This window comes from Eubalaena glacialis, chromosome 3, assembly GCF_028564815.1.
Source record: "Eubalaena glacialis isolate mEubGla1 chromosome 3, mEubGla1.1.hap2.+ XY, whole genome shotgun sequence".
NCBI lineage: Eukaryota > Metazoa > Chordata > Mammalia > Artiodactyla > Balaenidae > Eubalaena > Eubalaena glacialis.
This window is the reverse complement of record NC_083718.1, coordinates 65,312,357-65,335,921: the sequence shown is the minus strand read 5'-3', so window position 1 is coordinate 65,335,921 and position 23,565 is coordinate 65,312,357. Positions and strand designations below refer to the sequence as shown.

The 23,565-nt window shown below is 39.5% G+C and overlaps 2 protein-coding genes across 2 annotated transcripts in view; both read right to left on the bottom strand.

Annotated features, from left to right (window-relative positions):
- Positions 1-23,565, bottom strand: part of ADCY10 (adenylate cyclase 10) — an 87,934-nt gene that overhangs the window by 30,937 nt on the left and 33,432 nt on the right. The window contains exons 16-20 of the mRNA XM_061185760.1: positions 22,008-22,282; positions 20,265-20,401; positions 10,407-10,535; positions 8,502-8,783; positions 8,089-8,379 (exon numbers count right to left, since the gene is read on the bottom strand). Coding sequence (XP_061041743.1) covers positions 8,089-8,379; positions 8,502-8,783; positions 10,407-10,535; positions 20,265-20,401; positions 22,008-22,282 — 1,114 coding nt within the window. The remainder of the gene's footprint in view (positions 1-8,088; positions 8,380-8,501; positions 8,784-10,406; positions 10,536-20,264; positions 20,402-22,007; positions 22,283-23,565) is intronic.
- LOC133088000 (large ribosomal subunit protein uL22-like) lies at positions 12,394-12,969 on the bottom strand. Its single transcript, XM_061185759.1, has one exon. The coding sequence runs from the start codon at positions 12,947-12,949 to the stop codon at positions 12,395-12,397; it is 555 nt and encodes a 184-aa protein (XP_061041742.1). The 5' UTR covers positions 12,950-12,969; the 3' UTR covers position 12,394.

Sequence of the window (23,565 nt, the reverse complement as noted above, 5' to 3'; positions counted from 1 at the left end):
TTAAATGTAACAACATTCGCATTATAGGGGTCTCAGAAGGAGAAGAGAGAGAGAAAGGACCAGAGAAAATATTTGAAGAGATTAGAGTTGAAAACTTCCCTAACATGGGAAAGGAAATAGCCACCCAAGTCCAGGAAGCACAGCGCATCCCATACAGGATAAACCCAATGAGAAACACGCCAAGACACATAGTAATCAAATTGGCAAAAATTAAAGACAAAGAAAAATTATTGAAAGCAGCAAAGTAAAAATGAAAAATAATATACAAGGGAACTCCCATAAGGTTAACAGCTGATTTCTCAGCAGAAACTCTACAAGCCAGAAGGAAGTGGCATGATATACTTAAAGTGATAAAAGGGAAGAATCTACAACCAAGATTACTCTACCCGGCAAGGATCTCATTCAGATTCGCTGGAGAAATCAAAAGCTTTACAGACAATCAAAAGCTAAGAGAATTCAGCACCACCAAACCAGCTCTAAAACAAATGCTAAAGGAACTTCTCTAAGTGGGAAACACAAGAGAAGAAAAGGACCTACAAAAAAAACCCCAAAACAATTAAGAAAATGGTCATAGGAACATACGTATCGATAATTATCTTAAACGTGAATGGATTAAATGCTCCAACCAAAAGACACAGGCTTGCTGAAAGGATACAAAAACAAGACCCATATATATGCTGTCTACAAGAGCCCCACTTCAGACCTAGGGACACATACAGACTGAAAGTGAGGGGATGGAAAAAGATATTCCATGCCAATGGTAATCAAAAGAAAGTTGGAGTAGCAATACTCCTATCAGATAAAATAGACTTTAAAATAAAGAATGTTACAAGAGACAAGGAAGGACACTACATAATGATCAAGGGATCAATCCAAGAAGAAGATATAACAACTATAAATATATATGCACCCAACATAGGAGCACTTCAATACATAAGGCAACTGCTAACAGCTATAAAAGAGGAAATCGACAGTAACACAATTAGAGTGGGGGACTTTAACACCACACTCACACCAATGGACAGATCATCCAAAATGAAAATAAACAAGGAAACACAAGCTTTAAATGACACAATAGACCAGATAGATTTAATTGATATTTATAGGACATTCCATCCAAAAACAGCAGATTACACTTTCCTCTCAAGTGTGCACGGAACATTCTCTAGGATAGATCACATCTTGGGTCACAAATTAAGCCTCAGTAAATTTAAGAAAATTGAAATCATATCAAGCATCTTTTCTGACCACAACGCTATGAGATTAGAAATGAATTACAGGGAAAAAAACGTAAAAAACACAAACACATGAGGGTTAAACAATACGTTACTAAATAACCAAGAGATCACTGAAGAAATCAAAGAAGAAATAAAAAAGTACCTAGAGACAAATGACAATGAAAACACGACCATCCAAAACCTATGGGATGCAGCAAAACCAGTTCTAAGAGGGAAGTTTATAGCTATACAAGCCTACCTAAAGAAACAAGAAAAATCTCAAATAAACAATCTAACCTTACACCTAAAGGAACTAGAGAAAGAAGAACAAACAAAACCCAAAGTTAGCAGAAGGAAAGAAATCATAAAGGTCAGAGCAGAAATAAGTGAAATAGAAACAAAGAAAACAGTAGCAAAGATCAATAAAACTAAAAGCTGGTTCTTTGAGAAGATAAACAAAATTGATAAACCATTAGCCAGACTCATCAAGAAAAAGAGGGAGAGGACTCAAATCAAGAAAATTAGAAATGAAAAAGGAGAAGTTACAACAGACACTGTAGAAATACAAAGCATCCTAAGAGACTACTACAAGCAACTCTATGCCAATAAAATGGACAAATTCTTAGAAAGGTATAACCTTCCAAGACTGAACCATGAAGAAACAGAAAATATGAACAGACCAATCACAAGTAATGAAATTGAAACTGTGATTAAAAATCTTCCAGCACACAAAAGTCCAGGACCAGATGGCTTCACAGGTGAATTCTATCAAACATTTAGAGAAGAGCTAACACCCATCCTTCTCAAACTCTACCAAAAAATTGCAGAGGAAGGAACACTCCCAAACTCATTCTATGAGGCCACCATCACCCTGATACCAAAACCAGACAAAGATATTACAAAAAAAGAAAACTACAGACCAATATCACTGATGAACATAGATGCAAAAATCCTCAACAAAATACTAGCAAACAGAATCCAACAACACAAAAGGATCATACACCATGATCAAGTGGGATGTATCCCAGAGATGCAAGGATTCTTCAATATATGCAAATCAATCAATGTGATACACCATATTAGCAACTTGAATACTAAAAACCATATGATCATCTCAATAGATGCAGAAAAAGCTTTTGACAAAATTCAACACCCATTTATGATAAAAACTCTCCAGAAAGTGGGCATAGAGGGAACCTACCTCAACATAATAAAGGCCATATATGACAAACCCACAGCAAACATCATTCTCAATGGTGAAAAACTGAAAGCATTCCCTCTAAGATCAGGAACAAGACAAGGATGTCCACTCTCACCACTATTATTCAACATAGTTTTGGAAGTCCTAGCCATGGCAATCAGAGAAGAAAAAGAAATAAAAGGAATACAAATTGGAAAAGAAGAAGTAAAACTGTCACTGTTTGCATATGACATGATATTATACATAGAGAATCCTAAAAATGCCACCAGAAAACTATTAGAGCTAACCAATGAATTTGGTAAAGTTGCAGGATACAAAAGTAATGCACAGAAATCTCTTGCATTCCTAGACACTAATGATGAAAAATCTGAAAGAGAAATTAAGGAAACACTCCCATTTACAACTGCAACAAAAAGAATAAAATACCTAGGAATAAACCTACCTAGGGAGACAAAAGACCTGTATGCAGAAAACTATAAGACACTGATGAAAGAAATTAAAGATGATACCAACAGATGGAGAGATATACCATGTTCTTGGACTGGAAGAATCAATACTGTGAAAATGACTACACTACCCAAAGCAATCTACAGACTCAATGCAATCCCTATCAAATTACCAATGGCATTTTTTATGGAACTAGAACAAAAACTCTTAAAATCTGTTTGGAGACACAAAAGACCACGAATAGCCAAAGCAGTCTTTAGCAAAAAAAAACGGAGCGGGAGGAATCAGACTCCCTGACTTCAGACTATACTACAAAGCTACAGTAATCAGGACAATATGGTACTGGCACAAAAACAGAAACATAGATCAATGGAACAAGATAGAAAGCCCAGAGATAACCCCACGCACCTATGGTCAACTAATCGATGACAAAGGAAGCAAGGATATACAATGGAGAAAAGACAGTCTCTTCAATAAGTGGTGCTGGGAAAACTGGACAGCTACATGGAAAAGAATGAAATTAGAACACTCCCTAACACCACACACAAAAATAAACTCAAAATGCATTCAAGACCTAAATGTCAGACCGGACACTATAAAACTCTTAGAGGAAAACATAGGAAGAACACTCTTTGACATAAATCACAGCAAGATCTTTTTTGATCCACCTCCTAGAGTAATGGAAATAAAAACAAAAATAAACAAATAGGACCTAATGAAACTTCAAAGCTTTTGCACAGCAAAGGAAACCATAAACAAGACGAAAAGACAACCCTCAGAATGGGAGAAAATATTTGCAAACGAATCAACGGACAAAGGATTAACCTCCAAAATATATAAACAGCTCATGCAGCTCAATATTAAAGAAACAAACAACCCAATCCAAAAATGGGCAGAAGACCTAAATAGACATTTCTCCAAAGAAGACATACAGATGGTCAAGAAGCACATGAAAAGCTGCTCAACATCACTAATTATTAGAGAAATGCAAATCAAAACTACAATGAGGTATCACCTCACACCAGTTAGAATGGGCATCATCAGAAAATTTACAAACAACAAGTGCTGGAGAGGGTGTGGAGAAAAGGGAACCCTCTTGCACTGTTGGTGGGAATGTAAATTGATACAGCCACTATGGAGAACAGTATGGAGGTTCCTTAGGAAACTAAAAATAGAATTACCATATGATCCAGCAATCCCACTACTGGGCATATACCCAGAGAAAACCATAATTCAAAAAGACGCATGCACCCCAATGTTCATTGCAGCACTATTTACAATAGCCAGGTCATGGAAGCAACCTAAATGCCCATCGACAGACGAATGGATAAAGAAGATGTGGTACATATATACAATGGAATATTACCCATCCATAAAAAGGAACGAAATTGGGTCATTTGTTGAGACGTGGATGGATCTAGAGACTGTCATACAGAGTGAAGTAAGTCAGAAAGAGAAAAACAAATATCGTATATTAACGCATGTATGTGGAACCTAGAAAAATGGTGCCGATGAACGGGTTTGCAGGGCAGAAGTTGAGACACAGATGTAGAGAACAAACGTATGGACACCAAGGGGGGAAAGCTGCAGGTGGGTGTGGATGGTGGTGTGATGAATTGTGCGATTGGGATTTACATGTATACACTGATGTGTATAAAATTGATGACTAATAAGAACCTGCTGTATAAAAAATAAATTAAATTAAATTTAAAAATTAAAAAAAAATCTATTCACAGTATATTACTACTTAGTTGTCTAATGGACAGCATTTTCATAGTCTTAATAATGTAAATACTTGATTGATTTATCTAATGATAGTTCTATAACAATATTGGAGGAGAGGTGCCCAAGCATGGTGTAATAGAGTTAAATCCTTACCTACCATAGCAAGACTAAAACAGATGATGTCAAATTTGATTTTTAAAAAAGTAGCATTAACATACCACTTAGTATATGGAAGTAATGACTAGAGGGAACAGCTAAGTTAAAAATATTTGCCCCTGAGAAGAAATATTGAAGATACGTATGCAGGGCAGTAGGTCATGGGACTATTGCTTTTATGGTAAAACTTTCAGGAAATCTAAAAAATGTCTTTATTTAAAGATGTCTAGTTGATACTCTTTTCAATAGGTGAAAAATTCTAAGGGAAATAATCAAGCCCTGGCCTCACTCAGGTGGAGGTTCTGTTGAAAGGACATCAGTAGACATGACTCAGAGATATCTGGTAACATATGCTCCAGAGTGAAACTGTTAAGGAACATTGGAGAACCTGAAATAACTGGAGTTGTTTCCTTTGGTGGCCCTAGCCAACCTGCTTAAGACCAACGAACTACTCAGGCTAACCTGTCTGCTAGCTGCCAGCTGATTTTACCCCTCACCAAATAAATAACTAAAACATACATATATAATATATGTAGTTTATATATAATTTGTTTATTTATATATATAATGTATATATAAAATAAGACTCACTGATCCCACAGAGTCTGGAATACAGTAAGTCCCCTACATACGAATGAGTTCCTTTCTGAGAACACGTTCATCAAGTCCAATTTGTTCGTAAGTCCAACAAAGTTAGCCTTGGTACCCAACTAACACAATCATCTGTATAGTACTGTACTATAATAGGTTTATAATACTTTTCACACAAATAATACATAAAAAACAAACACAAAAGTAAAGCATTTTTAATCTTACAGTACAGTACCTTGAAAAGTACAGTAGTACCAGCTACAACACTGCTGCTTTTATGCTTGCTTCTGGACATCCTGGGCTTGTAATAAAGATACTGTACTACTGTACTCTATATAGTACTGTACAGTAAAGTACACAAAAGCACCACCACTTGTAGAGGATGCACACATGACAATGTACGCCAGACACGTGAACTAACTTACATGACTGGACATGCGAACGCACGTTCACATCTTTGAAAGTTCGCAACTTGAAGGTTCGTATGTAGAGGACTTACTGTATTCTTTCCCTTTTCTCTTATCTCTGTCAGTTGACTCTCTCCTATTAATGCTTTCATTGGTGCTTTGACTATGGCCGTGTGTTGGGATCTTTCACTGAAGATCCCTTGATCCAGTCATGCATCCTCTTCAGCTCTCCATCGTCTGCCCTCTTGGTGCCTGTTTTATTCTAGCAGCCCACTACTAGGGGTCTTCTCACACTCCTAGGGGTACTCTTGGGAACAACTTAAAATGATGCCAGGCTGGCTTTTTCTCCCAGGTGAGTTATATCTGATTTATAGGAAACCCTCACACATCCTTTCCCAAACTCTGGGAGGGCAGGTTGATCCTGGTGCAGCCACAGGCCACTCTGGCCTCATTAGGTGTGAGGTCTTCTGTGTCCTCTAACTGATTCCAAGGAAGACATCTTCCTAGCATTGAGGTGATAAAGGAAGCAACCCACTTGAGGAAGGTACACAGTACCTCCTCAGTTCTTGCCAAATCTCTCCACAAATCCTGGCCCTCTCCACACTATACCTCATTTTTATGTCTTGAATGTGGATGAAGGATCCAATATTATAAATGATTCTCAGCTATTTCCTTCATAGAGTCTGTACATCCATCTATTTACCTCACTTTGGATTTCAACATCCATTGTATCTTGGTGCTTGGTACAAATTTCAATTTCAACATCATGTTACACATATACCACTAATAGTATAATAATAATAACACGTTTCCAATTTTGGAAAAAATATATTGCATGAGGGGAAATGTAGTAAATACTAGTAATAAACACTAGGCTCATCTACATGTCCATCTCTCTGACATCTTCCTGCCCCAGTGGGATGAGACCACTGCTGAATATCATTATCTTTGTGCCCACGCCCTCAGAGACTTGAAACCTTCATGTATAGACTCTCTCTATATATATAGACTCTAAGGCTCTGAACTTAAAGCCTGATTTCTCTTTTTTAAAAGGGGAGATTGTCAAGTGTTAGTGCAGCGTCAATGATAGACTTAAATCACAGGACAAAGCTGCTTTCTCCCTGATCAAGTATTGCAAAGGAATCACCTTCCTCACTCTCTGATTCATACCTAATGCTATATCTATGAACCTCTTCCAGTCTCCTTGGCCAGTATTACCTAAAATCCAGTCCTGTGCTTTGGGAAGCTCAAGTGTAATGGCAGAGCATGAACTCAGGAATTAGACTGACCTGGGATTGAATAAAGTCTATTACTTGCTCTGTGGCATCGGGCAAGTTATTTAATCTTCCAGAACATCAATTTTCTTATCTATAAAATGAAAATAACCCTCCACCTTGGAGGGTTGATAAGAGAATGAAATGAGAATGCAGGTAAAATAGAGAATGAATGAGAATAAATATTTATTTTGTACCTACTATGTGCTGGGCACTTTACATACATTCTTTCCCAATTTTTCATATACTTATAATATAGGAGTCCTCTATGTGTAGCCTGTTTTCCTGATCAGATTTAGTCATAATCATGGAGGCCCTGTGACTAGGGCAGGAAGTCCATTGGGTGTTCCCTGGCCACCCCCGAATGAGGGCTGGAGTTGGTGTTGCTGCCCTAAGTCTGACATCCATCGTGCCTGCAGTAACTGAGTCCCTGGGCCCTTATGCCCCTTGAATCCTTACTACGTTTTCCCAGATCATGTGGCCAGTTTGTGCTATCAGTTTGTAACTTTCTTACTTGCGTCTCAGATGGTCTTGAATCCCTGTTCTAAACCCAAGCCCTCTTTTCTGGGGGCCCTGACATGCTTAGTCCTGGCTAATTCTCTCCCACTCATACATTTTTTCCACTGGAACCTTGTTTCAAACTAAACAGAGCAACAACATTTTATCTGCCAAGAAACACCACTCCCTCTCGGATCTTGCTGTTCCCCCCACTTCATGTCAGACCCTGCTCCCTACCCGCTATCCTCCTTGGATTCCATCCCTTGGTGCGAATGAAGCTGGGTCTGTTTTATTCCTTTGGACATTTTAATTTGAGCTCTGGTCACACCCCATTTTGCCAGAGTCCTTACCCCCAAATCCTCCCTGACAGTGAGATTGGTTCTGCCAACTCAGCTACATGTATACTCCCCAACTTCCTGCCCCGCTGACCTATGCTGCTCACGTCTCATCATCTGTGGTGCCCGAGCCTGCAGAGGACTTGAAATCCTCATGGTCCAGACCCACTTCTTCTAGGTCTTGTCTCCATGTTCCCCAGTTATAGTTAGAACTAATTAGGAACGAAGAAAATTTACTTTGAAATCCACGGGACTTAGCCATCTTCCTAATGGTATCCAAGTCCAAAGTGTTGAGCCGGATGTCCACTGCAAAGTGGTGAAAGGGGACGAAGTCTCCACTTCGGCAGTGGTCACACCTGTGGGCGTTTTCTTCCAGAAAGCGAGCACATTTCAAGTGCATGGCTTTCTTCTGGTCTTTCAGCCACAGCTCATAGGCTGTTTTCTGCATCATCGGGCTGCAGAATCGAATGATGTGGCACTCAATCACCTCGCTTTCCAGCTCACGGAGCTCTTCCTCCTCGCCATGGGCTAGAGAGGACAGAAAGGCAGTGGGCAACAAGTCAGCCCCTGCTACAAAATACACATCAGTTCTTTTATCAAGATGTGCCTTAAACTAAAGGAAATATGGGTCACTTCCAGGCTCTACTTACCCATTCCTTCAGAGGGTGGTTGCAGAGAGAGGGAACGATAATTCACCTCAAACGAGGCCGCGTTCTGTTTTAGGGCTATTCGGAGCTCCTTGCCATTCCGGAAACAATCAAAGACGTTGGATTCCACGAGGGTTGCCAAGGCATTGATCATCATCTTCATGTTCCAACAAGGGAGAATCTCAAACAACAGTTCCGTAGTGAAGGTCAGGCCAATGATGGCTGCACATCTCACCAACATCTGGTGGGACAGGCTCATGCTATCCAGCTGGACCAGAGAGATTTCTGTAGGTGGAATGCCACACAACAGGGAACTAGTCATCTGTCTTTATCAAATACATTCTAGAGATGGACAACTGTCCTGTTCTATAGTTCTTGTTCAATAGAACTACACCCAGCTGAGCTAAGCCAAAAGAAGTATTTGCTTAGTACCTATTTCACAGATAGCACTTGTGTCGGGAGTACAAAAGATGGAGATGCTATGACCTAAAAATATGCATGTCCCATTGGCCATGACAATAAGATTGATTTCAAGGTGTTCTGATTTTGTGTTAAAGTGTGACAAGGGTGTGTGGGGAGAGCAGAGGTCATGGTGAGAAGTGGTCAAAAGGAGCAGGGCCTGCCATCCGTGTTCTGTGTTGACTTCTCCAGCTGCTCATTCTCTGTCTTCTTCACTGGCTGCCCTTTCTCCTGGAACTTCCCAGCAATAAGCTTTCTCTCTATCTGCCCCAGGGATTCAGTTATTCTTGTGACAACCCATTACCATCTCTATGCTCATGACCAAGTGTCAGAGAGCTCCTAGCTCCAATTCCATCTTCTCATCTAAGCTTGAGTATCATAGCTCACATGGCTTCTTGGACATCTTGACCAGGATGTCCTTCTATTACATCACCCTCCTCAGGGACAAAATATGAACTTCACAATATGTCCACAGAACATTGTAAAAACCAAGCTAGTCCAGATATAAGTAGGGTTAGCAGATGTAAGCTTTTATATGTAGAACAGATAAACAAAGCCTACTGTATAGCACAGAGAACTATATTCAGTATCCTATAATAAACCATAATAGAAAAAAATATTAAAAAAAAAAAAAGAATGTGGGAATTCCCTGGTCATCTAGTGGTTAGGATTCCAGGCTTTCACTGCCGTGGCCTGGGTTCAATCCCGGGTAGGGCAACTGAGATCCTGCAAGCTGCATGGTGTGGCCAAAAAAAAAAAAACAAAAAAGAATATATATATATATATGTATGTATAACTGAATCACTTGGCTGTACAGCAGAAATTAACACAACATTGTAAATCAACTATACTTCAATAAAAAAAGTATTGATGAAAAGAAACCAAGTTAATCCACCTTGCTATTTTAGTAGACATAGTGAATGAAAGACAAATGATGCTCTTTTGGAGACAGAGAACTTGAGGTCTCATCCTTGTACTAAACATTTGAAGTTGAACATTTTATAGATGGCATGGATTGGAGCTGAATGCATGCTAGAACTTTGCTTGAAATTCATTTTTCTTGAAATGAATAACAGTACATCCCTGATATAAATTCCCTTGTTTGTCATTTCTTATGGAAGTAGATAGCAGGAAAAGTATCACTGTTAGATTTTCTCTCTCATTATTTGATTTCTGTTTAATTGAAAATGTACTATACCTCATTCTTTTATGCAGTTGAATAAAGCTTTGTTCAAATCAGACTCCAGCGTATGCACAGGGGGAAGGTGGCTCCTATTTAGAAGCAGAAAAGCCAAGCTTGTAATGGAACCTTCCCATTGCCTGGGCAACACAAAACAAAAAACAAAGCCAGTCTTCTATCTTCCTTTCTCCTTTGTTGGAGGCATCCTAGAGAAAGCAAGAGGGGAATCTAGGTCCTGGAAAATGAACACCAGGTCAAATTTTCTTTACCTTTTAATGATGGTGGCAGTGACAAGTTTTTCAATCTGACACCACTAGCGAGGTTACAGACTTCTTCATTTCCCTCCTCAAGACCAAAAGTAAATATTTTTAAGTCCTCTGTTGGCTTAGCAAAATTCTCTATGGAGAGGTAAAAGGGAAGAAAACTTGAGAATCATTGTCCTATTATTATCTGGATTTTCCAATAAACTTCGAGATGGGTCTCACATGAGAAAGAGCAGGCAGAGATATGTGTTGGCTTGTAAAGTATTCTGTAATACTGTGTTTTAAGTAAAACTGATATATGAAAATCAAAATTTACTCAAAACATGTTTTTCCTCCCCTCCCCCCAAGAAAAAAAGGATTGGTAATAACTACAGGATGTCTTCCATAAGACATGCAGTTTTACAAATATAGCTTATATTATATACTTATATATATACTTGTATGCACATTGAAATACCCACACTTGGAGGCACACACATTCTGTGGAAGACTGTACTCTACTTAAGATGTGGTTATTGTCAGAAAGAGATATTAAAAATGGTGAAGATTTCAATATGGCAGAGGAGTAAGACGTGGAGATCACCTTCCTCCCCACAAATACATCAAAAATACATCTACATGTGGAACAACCCCTACAGAACACCTACTGAATGCTGGCAGAAGACCTCAGACTTCCCAAAAAGGTGTGTGAGGAGCCACCTAAATGAGCTCTAGAGACAGGTGCGAGCCTTGACTATCAGAGCAGACACCAGAGATGGGCATGAAACGCTAAGGCTGCTCCTGCAGCCACCAAGAAGGCTGTGTGCAAGCACAGGTCACTATCCACACCTCCCCTCCCGGGAGCCTGTGCAGCCCCCCACTGCCAGGGTCCCGTGATCCAGGGACAACTTCCCTGGGAGAACACACAGCGCGCCTCTGGCTGTTGAAACGTCATGCCGGCCTCTGCCGGTGCAGGCTCACCTGCATTCCGTACCCCTCCCTCCCCCTGGCCTGAGTGAGCCAGTGCCCCCGAATCAGCTGCTGCTTTAACCCCGTCCTGTCTGAGCGGGGAAGAGATGCCCTCAGGCGACCTATACGCAGAGGCAGGGCCAAATCCAAAGCTGAACCCCAGCAGCTGTGCGAACAAAGAAAAGAGAGGGAAATCTCTCCCAGCAGCCTCAGGAGCAGCAGATTAAATCTCCACAATCACCTTGAAGTACCCTGCATCTGTGGAATACCTAAATAGACAATGAATCATCCCAAAATTGATGCGGTGGACGTTGGGAGCAACTGTAGACTTGGGGTTTGCTTTCTGCATCTAATTTGTTTCTGGCTTTATGTTTATTTTAGTTTAGTATTTAGAGCTTATTATCACTGGTAGATTTGTTTATTGATTTGGTTGCTTTCTTCCTTTTCTATGTATATATTTTCCTTTTTCTCTTTTTTTTAAAATAAATAAATTTATTTATTTATTTATTTATTTTGGCTGCGTTGGGTCTTTGTTGCTGCATGCGGGCTTTCTCTACTTGCAGCGAGTGGGGGCTACTCTTCATTGCAGTGTGCAGGCTTCTCATAATGGTTGCTTGTCTTGTTGCAGAGCATGGGCTCTAGGCGCGTGGACTTCAGTAGTTGTGGCTCGCAGGCTCTAGAGCTCAGGCTCAGTAGTTGTGGCACACGGGCTTAGCTGCTCCGCGGCATGTGGAATCTTCCCGGACCAGGGCTCGAACCCGTGTCCCCAGCATTGGCAGGCGGATTCTTAACCACTGCACCACCAGGGAAGCCCCTCCTTTTTCTCTTTTTGTGTGTATGTGTATGCTTCTTTGTGTGATTTTGTCTGTATAGCTTTGCTTTTACCATTTGGCCTAGGGTTCTGTCCGTCCGTTTTGTTTTTTGGGTTTTTTTGGTATAGTTTTTAGTGCTTGTTATCATTGGTGGATTTGTTTTTTGGTTTGGTTGCTCTCTTCTTTTTTTTTTTTTTTTTTTTCACTTTTATTTGCATTTATTTTTTGCAGCATTTATTCCCGGGCCATAAGTTTTTGTTTCTTCGATTTCTTCTGGGATATCTTTTTCTTCTGGGCAACCTCCTCTTCTGGTTTAGGAACAATCTGTTCTTTTTCAGTAAGGATCATCTCAACGTGGCAGGGAGAGCTCATGTATGGGTTGATCCGACCGTGAGCTCTGTATGTCCTGTGCCGCATCTTGGGGGCTTTGTTCACCTGGATATGCTCAATGACCAGAGAATCTACATCTAAGCCCTTAAGTTCAGCATTACTCTCTGCATTTTTGAGCATGTGCAGTAAAAATTCAGCACTCTTTTTGGGCCACCGACCCTGCATCCAGCCCCACTGTTTGGCCTGGGCACACCTACCAACTCCACCATTGTAACGACGGAACGGCACACACTGCTTCTTTAAAGTGACATCCTTCAGATACTTGGTGGCTTTTCGGATATGCATACCCTTAATGGCCTGGGCTGTTTCACGAGTGTTCTTAAAGTGAACACGAAGATTTGAACCTCTCGACTTGCATGATTTTGTGGGGTTTTCTGGGTCAAGTGAATAGCGAACCATTTTTAGAGGTCACCTCAGGCCGCTGGCCGGAAAAGCTCTCTCTTCTTTCTTTCCTTTGTTTTTATTACTTTTTTTTTTAATAATATTTTTTGGAGTTTTATTTTATTTTATTTTTTTCTTTCTTTCTTTCTTTTTCTTTCTCCCTTTTCTTCTGAGCAGAGTGGGTGACAGGGTCTTGGTGCTCTGGCCAGGTGTCACGCCTGAACCTCTGAGGTGGGAGAGCTGAGTTCAGGACATTGGACCACCTGAGGCCTCCCTGCCCCACATAATATCAAACAGCGAAACCTCTCACAGAGATCTCCATCTCAACGCTAAGACCCAGCTCCACTCAACAACAAGCAAGCTACAGTGCTAGATACCCTGTGCCAAACAACTAGCAAGACAGGAACACAACCCTACCCATTAGCAGAGAGGCTGCCTGAAAATATAGTAAGTTCACAGACACCCCAAAATGCACCACTGGATGTGGTCCTGCCCACCAGAAAGACAAAATCCAGCCTCATCCACCAGAACACAGGCAGCAGTCCCCTTCACCAGAAAGCCTACACAACTCACTGAACCAAATTTACCCACTGGGGGCAGACACCAAAAACAACGGGAACTACGAGCCTGCAGCCTGAGAAAAGGAGACCCCAAACACAGTAAGTTAAGCAAAATGAGAAGACAGAGAAATACACAGCAGATGAAGGAGCAAGGTAAAAACCCAACAGGCCAAACAAATGAAGAGGAAATAGGCAGCCTACCTGAAAAAGAATTCAGAGTAATGATAGTAAAGATGATCCAAAATCTTGGAAATAGAATGGAGAAAATACAAGAAATGTTTAACAAGGACCTAGGAGAACTAAAGAGCAAACAAACAATGATGAACAACACAATAAATGAAATTAAAAATTCTCTAGAAGGAATCCATAGCAGAATAACTGAGGCAGAAGAATGGATAAGTGACCTGGAATATAAAATATTGGAAATAACTATCACCAAGCAGAATAAAGAAAAAAGACTGAAAAGAATTGAGACAGTCTCAGAGATCTCTGGGACAACATTAAATGCACCGACATTCTAATTATAGGGGTCTCAGAAGAAGAAGAGAAAAAAAAGGGACTGAGAAAATATTTGAAGAGATTATAGCTGAAAACTTCCCTAATATGGGAAAGGAAATAGTCAATCAAGTCCAAGAAGCACAGAGAGTCCCATATAGGAAAAATCCAAGGAGAAACATGCCAAGACACATATTAATCGAACTATCAAAAATTAAATAAAAAGGAAAAATATTAAAAGCAGCAAGGGAAAAGCAACAAATGACATACACAGGAATCCCCATAAGGTTAACAGCTGATCTGTCAGCAGAAACTTTGCAAGCCAGAAGGGAGTGGCAGGACATATTTAAAGTGATGAAAGGGAAAAACCAACAACCAAGATTACTCTACCTAGCAAGGATCTCATTCCGATTTGATGGAGAAATTAAAAGCTTTACAGACAAGCAAAACCTAAGAGAATTCAGCACCACCAAACCAGCTTTACAACAAATGCTAAAGGAACTTCTCTAGGCAGGAAACATAAGAGAAGGAAAAGACCTACAATAAAAAACACAAAACAAGAAAATAGTAATAGGAACGAACGTACATATGGATAATTACCTTAAATGTAAACAGATTATATGCTCCAACGAAAAGACATACACTGGCTGAATGGACACAAAAACAAGACCTGTATATATGCTGTCTACAAGAGACCCACTTCAGACCTAGGGACACATACAGACTGAAAGTGAGGGGACGGAAAAAGATATTCCATGCAAATGGAAATCAAAAGAAAGCTGGAGTAGCAATTCTCATATCAGACAAAATAGACTTTAAAATAAAGACTATTACAAGAGACAAAGAAGGACACTACATAATGATCAAAGGATCAATCCAAGAAGAAGATATAACAATTATAAATATTTATGCACCCAACATAGAAGCACCTCAATACATAAGGCAAATGCTAACTGCCATAAAAGGGGAAATCAACAATAACACAATCATAGTAGGGGACTTTGACCCCCCACTTTCACCAATGGACAGATCATCCAAAATGAAAATAAATAAGGAAACACAATGGAGAAAAGACAGCCTCTTCAATAAGTGGTGCTGGGAAAACTGGACAGCTACATGTAAAAGAATGAATTAGAACACTCCCTAACACCATACACAAAAATAAACTCAAAATGGATTAAAGACCTAAATGTAAGGTCAGACATTATAAAACTCTTAGAGGAAAACATAGGCAGAACACTCTATGACATAAATCACAGCAAGATCCTTTTTGACCCACCTCCTAGAGAAATGGAAATAAAAGCAAAAATAAACAAATGGGACCTAGTGAAACTTAAAAACTTTTGCACAGCAAAGGAAACTAGAAACAAGATGAAAAGACAACCCTCAGAATGGGAGAAAATATTTGAGAATGAAGCAACTGACAAAGGATTAATCTCCAAAATATACAAGTAGCTCATGCAGCTCAATATCAAAAAAACAAACAACCCAATCCAAAAATGGGCAGAAGACTTAAATAGACATTTCTTCCAAGAAGATATACAGATTATCAACAAACACATGAAAGGATGCTCAACATCACTAATCATTAGAGAAACGCAAATCAAAACTACAATGAGGTATCACCTCACACTGGTCAGAATGGCCATCATCAAAAAATCTACAAACAATAAGTGCTGGATGGGGTGTGGAGAAAAGGGAACCCTCTTGCCCTGTAGGTGGGAATGTAAATTGATACAGCCACTATGGAGAACAGCATGGAGGTTCCTTAAAAAACTAAAAATAGAACTACCATATGACCCAGTAATCCCAGTACTGGCCATATACCCTGAGAAAACCATAATTCAAAAAGAGACATGTACCACAATGTTCATTGCAGCACTATTTACAATAGCCAGGACATGGAAGCAACCTAAGTGCCCGTCGAATGATGAATGGATAAAGAAGATGTGCCACATATATACAATGGAGTATTACTCAGCCATAAAAAGAAATGAAATTGAGTTATTTGCGGTGAGGTGATGGATCTAGAGACTGTCATACAGAGTAAAGTAAGTCAGAAAGAGAAAAACAAATACCATATGCTAACACATATATACGGAATCTAAAAAAAAAATGGTTCTGAAAAACTTAGGGGCAGGACAAGAATAAAGACGCAGATGTAGAGAATGGACTTGAGGACACGGGGAGGGGGAAGGGTAAGCTGGGACGAAGTGAGGAGTGGCATGGAGATATACACACTACCAAATGTAAAATAGCTAGTGGGAAGCAGCCGCATGGCACAGGGAGATCAGCTCGGTGCTTTATATCCACCTAGAGGGTGGGATAGGGAGGGTGGGAGGGAGACGCAAGAGAGAGGAGAAATGGGGATAAATGTACATGTATAGATGATTCACTTTGTTATACAGTGGAAACTAACATACCATTGTAAAGCAATTATACTCGAATAAAGATGTTAAAAAAAACCACAACAATCTGACCAAAATCCTTAAGATTATAACTTTCAGCAAGGTAATTTTTCATATTAGAAACTCATATGATTATAGTGATCCAGAAAAAATATGTTGAAAAAAGATGCTAATAGTCTCCTTAAACATTAAAATATTGTAAATAGCCTAAATATCTAGCCATAACACAGTGATTACCTTAAATATTACATAGCCATTATGGTACAATTGTTGAGGAATATTGAGTTTGGAAAATCTTCAGCTGAGTGAAATAGGATAGTAAATATACCATATGGTACCAAAAAAAAAAAAAAAGAAAAGGTGAAGTTTGAATAGTGAGCTTGCCTAGTCATTTTTCTCCTGGTACTCCAAAATGCATTACTTATTTGTCCCTCCAGTCATTCATTAACAGTTGAGTTGCAAGACACTGAAATAGGTGATGTGGAAATATGAGGGTGAACATACTAAGTTCCCAACCTCCTGGAAAGATAAGGTATATACACAGAGACCCAGACGACCAGGCAGTAAACAAGTGCCACGTGAGTAGGCACAGACAATAAGGGCTGGAGAGTTCATATCAACACAGTACACACTTTTTATGCACCATAACCTGGGAAGGCTATAAATGTGGCTAATGCATAATTCCAGCCCTCAAGGATCTTAACACTTATGGAGACAGATATTTAGGCAACTAATCATAATACAGGAAAAGTGACTTAATAAGATAATCTCCTAATGTGAGTCAGTTTTGTGAAAGAAATAAACCTGGTGATAGAGACTAACAGGAAAGTGCAGAGAGAGGAAGGCCTTCCTTAAGCAGGGCATGGTCAGAGAAAGTGGCTGTGAGGAGGTAACACCTGAGGTAAGGGAGAGAGGGAGCAGGTATGTGAAATGCCAGAGGAGAGGGAGCAGAAAGGAGCTCGGGTGTTGGAGGAGAAGAAATGTGGCTGGAGCACATTTCTGAGTATTGGTGAGGCCACAGAGGGGGTGGAAGGAAGCTCCCTCAGGGATCTCCAGACCAAGGTAAGGAGTTTGGATTTCATTGTAAACTCAATGGGAAACCACTAAAAGTTGTTTGGTTTTTTAAAAATTCTTTTATTTGGTAAGTTTCAAATTTATGAAAAGTTGTAAGAGTAACACTATATAGTCTTTATTCCAATTCATCTACTGTTAACATTTTGCTCCATTTTTTATAGCCTTTGTTCTCTCTATATGTACTTATTTTTTCTGAAGCATTTCATTTGAGTGTTAAGTTGCATAATTCATGCCCTTTAACCCCCAAATACTTTACTCTGAATTCCCCAAGAATAACAACATTCTCTTACATAAGTAGAATATACTTATCATCTTCAGAAAATTTAACATTGATACAATAATTTACTGTCCATAATCCAGTTTTGTCAACGGACTCAGTAATGTTCTTTAACATTCTTTTTCTTTTTTTTTGTAAACAGCCCAGATGTCCTCCAACAGGTGAATGGAGGTATGTCCATACCATGGAACACTACCCAGCAACTAATAAGACCAAACTATTGATACACACAACAACCTAATAACCTCCAGAGAGTTACACTGAGTGAAAAAAAAATCTCAAAAGATTACATATACAGTATTATTCCACTTATAAAAATTCTTAAAATGACAAAATTATAGAAATGGAGAACTGATTAGCGATTACCAGGGGTTAAGAAGGAAGTAGGGGTAGGAGAGAAGTGGGGGGTGGCTATCATACGGCAACATAAGGGATCCTCATGGTGATGGAAATGTTCTGTATCTTGACTGTATCAATATTAATATCCTGGTTGTGATATATATATTTTTTAACATCTTTATTGGACCTGGTTGTGATATTATACTGTAGTTTTGCTGATGTTACTACTGGGGAAAACTAGGTAAAGGGTATACAGAATCTCTCTATATTATTTTTTACAATGGCCTGTAAATTTATAATCACCTCAAAAAGTTTAATTAAAAAAAATCAATGAGACAGCAAAGTATTATTGTATTCAGTCATTTCACTTATACTCCAAGAGGTCCCCAGAATGTTTCCTGTGGTGTCAGAGAGAGAGAAGGTGCTCAGTAGATGTTTGTTGAATGAATAAATAAGAAAGGATTTGAGTTTCCTTTACCTCCCCCACCCATTTTATAGCAGGTACCTGGCCATAAAGGTTGTGACTAATCCCAAAATACTAGCTATTAAATGGCATATGTGGAACTGGAACTCTGGACTCCTAACTTCAAGGCCAAAATTTTCTTTTGATCACATCTTTTTTTTTAACATCTTTATTGGAGTATAATTGCTTTACAGTGGTGTATTAGTTTCTGCTTTATAACAAAGTGAATCCGTTATACATATACATATGTCCCCATATCTCTTCCCTCTTGCGTCTCCCTCCCTCCCACCCTCCCTATCCCACCCCTCTAGGTGGTCATAAAGCACTGAGCTGATCTCCCTGTGCTATGCGGCTGCTTCCCACTAGCTATCTATTTTATGTTTGGTAGTGTATATATGTCCATGACACTCTCTCACTTTGTCCCAGCTTATCCTTCCCCCTCCCCGTATCCTCAAGTCCATTCTCTAGTAGGTCTGTGTCTTTATTCCCATCTTGCCCCTAGGTTCTTCATGACCATTTTTTTTAGATTCCATATGTATGTGTTAGCATACGGTATTTATTTTTCTCTTTCTGACTTACTTCACTCTGTATGACAGTCTCTAGGTCCATCCACCTCACTACAAATAACTCAATTTCGTTTCTTTTTATGGCTGAGTAATATTCCATTGTATATATGTGTCACATCTTCTTTATCCATTCATCTGTTGATGGACACTTAGGTTGCTTCCATGTCCTGGCTATTGTAAATAGAGCTGCAATGAACATTTTAGTACATGACTCTTTTTGAATTATGGTTTTCTCAGGGTATATGCCCAGTAGTGGGATTGCTGGGTCATATGGTAGTTCTATTTTTAGTTTTTTAAGGAACCTCCATACTGTTCTCCATAGTGGCTGTATCAATTTACATTCCCACCAACAGTGCAAGAGGGTTCCCTTTTCTCAACACCCTCTCCAGCATTTATTGTTTGTGGATTTTTTGATGATGGCCATTCTGACCGGTGTGAGATGATAGAAAGCCCAGAGATGATTACATCTTTATACTCTCTCTTTTCATGGAAGAGATGCTATCTCTTAAACCTTCATGGTCTCCTTTGTGTCAAAACATAGTTTCTTTCTTTCTTTCTTTCTTTTTATTTCTGCTAGAATATGATTTTTTTCTTCTCATCACTGCCGTCTCCCTAAACAACTAGTATATCCACCACAGACATTTTCTTATTATTCACGTTAACCTTAATCTTCTACATCCCAGCTTGCATCCTTACCCCATTCCCCAACCCCTACCCTTCTCCCTTCACTGAAACTATTTTCTTAAAAATTCCAACTGCCCTCTTTGTGACATCATCTCAAAGTTCATCCTTCCGTATGTCTCTGTAGCATGAGAACCTTGTTGACAATTCACTTTGAGCTAATAATTTTACCTCTGGAAAACAAGTTATCCTTTTTCCCAGATAACATCTACATCCTCCGTCAGTTCTGATTCTGGGCTTTAAGATTCTCCAGTGTTCTTTCATTTCTATTACAGGTCTACATTCTTTCTCCCGGTTCAGTGAGTCCCGGGCAATGTTAAATTCTCTCACAATCTGGGATATCAAGTCCAACATTCTTTGCCTCCCCAAATCCTCTGACCCGTATAGGAAGCAGCCTATGGAAAAGCCCACCCTTGCCACCCTCTCTGCAGAAAGAGACAGGGAGAAAGAATCATCATTATGGGACTTACTGAACAGGTTATTCCAGGTCACATTTGTCTTTTCCTCAGACTCTATTGTTTGGAAAACGAGTACCCTGTGATGGTCCAGGTTTTTAAGCAATTCTTCACAGTAAAATGGAATCCCACAGCTTCCCTCTGCCATGTACCTGTAGTGAAAACAACGCAATCTATTTATATCAAAGAACCATCTTTAGGGAAGTAAAAATATTTGAGTTTTCTCAATCACCTGAAAATAATCACTTCTCTTTCTCCATTTGTTTTGGTTTCTTTTTCATTTTTAGGGATTGCTTTTTCTTTTTTCTTTCATTTTTAAAATTACATAATAAACCATTTAAATCTTTCCAAAGTCAAAACTATGTAATAAGGTACATCCTCAGTCTTGCTTCCCTTCCTCACCTTATAAGTAACCATTTAAATTAGTTTCTGGTTTATCTTTTCAACGTTTCTTTTTAAAACTATAGAAAATGCACACACGTATTTCACTCTCTTCCTTAGATAAAAGACAGCAAGTTATACATACTGCACACTAGGCAACCCCTTGTTTTTTCACTCAACAATGTATTCTGGTCATCCCTCCATATCAGTAGATCTTTCTTATTTCTCTTTATAGCTACGTAGGGCTCAAGCGTGTGGATGCATCCTAGCTTATTCTAACTATCCTCTTAGAGATGGACATTTGGATTGCTTTCAGTCTTTTACTATTACAAATAATGTCTCAATAAAAACTGTGCCCATATGTCACTTCATATTTTTGTCAATATATATATTTTTAAATTTTTAAAATTTTTTATTGAAGTATAGTTGATTTACAATGCTGTGTTAGTTTCAGCAAAGTGATTCAGATATATATATATATACACATATATATATATATATATATATATATGTGTATATATATTCTTTTCCAGATTCTTTTCCCTTATAGGTTATTACCAAATATTGAGCATAGTTCCCTGTCAGTATATCTTTGAGATAGGTTCCTAGAATTGGGAAGGCTAGATCAAAAAGTAAATGCATATATCATAAATGTATACATATATAATAAATACATACATAATAAATAAGTACATACATACATACAGAGAGAAAGAGGGAGAGACAGAGAGACAAAGGGAAAGAACACACAAAATTCATGCCTGGAGTTATTTTAAATGAGACTTTGTCCAAGACGTTTCTCTTCCAGAAGCAAAGCAACCTCATTAAAAAGAACAGATGCAGATACCAAGGTGGCTTGTAAACAGCCAGCTAAGGAAGAGGCATTGTCCATGTTGTTAAGGGGACTCCTGTCAAGACCCCAGGAGAGGAGTCACCGAGAAGCTCAGAGAGCACTGACGTCACCATCTACCATGGCAGGGAACACCAGCACCAGACCACGTTATTGCCAGCGACTAAGACCTTGCTCAGCTGTGGGCTGTGGTTCTTAAGGCTTACCAGTTTGCCTTCCATGTTACTTGCCCACGACAGTGCCCTTAGTCACTGTGGGTTAGAGTGAGTGTACCCATAGCCAGCATGATGAAAGGGAAACAAAACTGATGTCCTAAGCAACGTTTGAGACGGTGTAACAGGGACCATAACAAGGAAAAGTGAGCAGCATCCATCGTATCAAGCATGTTCAGTGGCCCCTTTGAAAGGCGGGACCAGCAAGAATCCTGAAATGGCCGCTTTCAGACACATCTTAAGGAATCTGATGAAGTCTGGACCTGGAGAATGAGTGCAGATGTCAAGGCCTCAGGACAGAAGTAGGTTACTCACGTGTCTAGTTCTTTGGGGATGCCCCTGACGTTGAGGTCCAGGCAGACCTTGTTGAGGATGTCCGTAGGCTGCACGGCTCCAAGGGTGACATAGGTGGTGTTCCTGTTCTTCATTATGGCACTGGCAGCTGCACAGGGTATGTCGATGAAGGGAGACAGGGACATGATGATGAAGATGGGAACAGACCGGATAAGCTTCTCCATAAAGGTCCAGGAGGCTGAATCGATAAACTGGCCTTCATCGATGATGAAAATAATCCTTTCCTCTTTCACTGTCTGGACAAGGTGGAGAAACAGAAAGACAAATGCTGTAGGACTTCAGGGGTTTTTTTGTTTTTGTTTGTTTTTTGGCCGCACCGAGCAGCTTGCAGGATCTCAGTTCCCCGACCAGGGATTGAACCCAGCCATGGCAGTGAAAGCGCCAAATCCTAACTAGACCACCAGGGAACTCCCGTGACTTCAGTTTTTTATACACATGTATGGGTATGCATGTGTATCCACCGAGTTTTGTGAAGCTAAGTTAAATCTGTTCTTTCCAATAACTTTGTGTTAATTTAGATTCCGCTAATTGGAATCTGTGGCAATTGGGACAGAACTGGCTGGAATAGACTCTTACTTGGTCAAATCTTTGTGTAAAGATAATGTAAATATATAGGATAGATGGGGTTGTAGTCAAGTTAAACAGCCATTACATAAAAATTACTGAGGTTTACTTCAAGTCATTCTAATCTATTGAAAAATGAAGGTCTCCTGGAAATACATTGACATTTATTCAACCAACATCGATTCAACACATACTTAGCAAGCATCCACTGGGCTAGGTGCTGGAGGCAGAGTGCTGAGAGAAACTCACCTGGTCCTTGCCCTGCTGGCAGTTTATGCTGTTCTAGCTTGAGCTATGGCACATGTTACACTTAAAAACAGATCGTGTGTCCCTTTTCTTGTGTAGACTACCTTTCCCTAACTAGTCTGAATTATTTATTTACTCATTAAGCATTTATTGTGCATCTGTTAGGGTCAGGTACTGTTTTAAGCACTGGGGATAGAGTATTAGACAAAATATAGAGCTTACATTTAGTGTGAGCCCCTGCATAGCAGGTCCTGCATTTCCATAGTGTAACATGTCTAAATGGAGAAAACCTTCCCCACACTTACTGCTCCAGACTGCTCTTGGCTTCTTTTGTTTCCCTCTGGGAAGAGATTGGGTTAAGCCATTCTTTCCCTCTGCATGTTTTTATAAACTAGAGTAGCAAAGGCTACATTCAAATTTCAAATTTCAGAAGATGATCATTATAAAGTAGTATAGCCTGCCTTATCACATATATGTAAGTCCCCTCTTACAGCCCCATTCTGTCACCAGATCGTTAGTTCTTCACTGACCCTGAGAACATTTTAATGAATAGGGGTTAGCATCCCATTGTTTCGTTTTGTTTTGTATTTGACTAATATCTTTAAAACTACAGGGCAGGGAGTTCCCTGGTGGCGCAGTGGTTGAGTGTCTGTCTGCCAAGGCAGGGGACATGGGTTTGAGCCCTGGTCCAGGGAGATCCCACATGCCA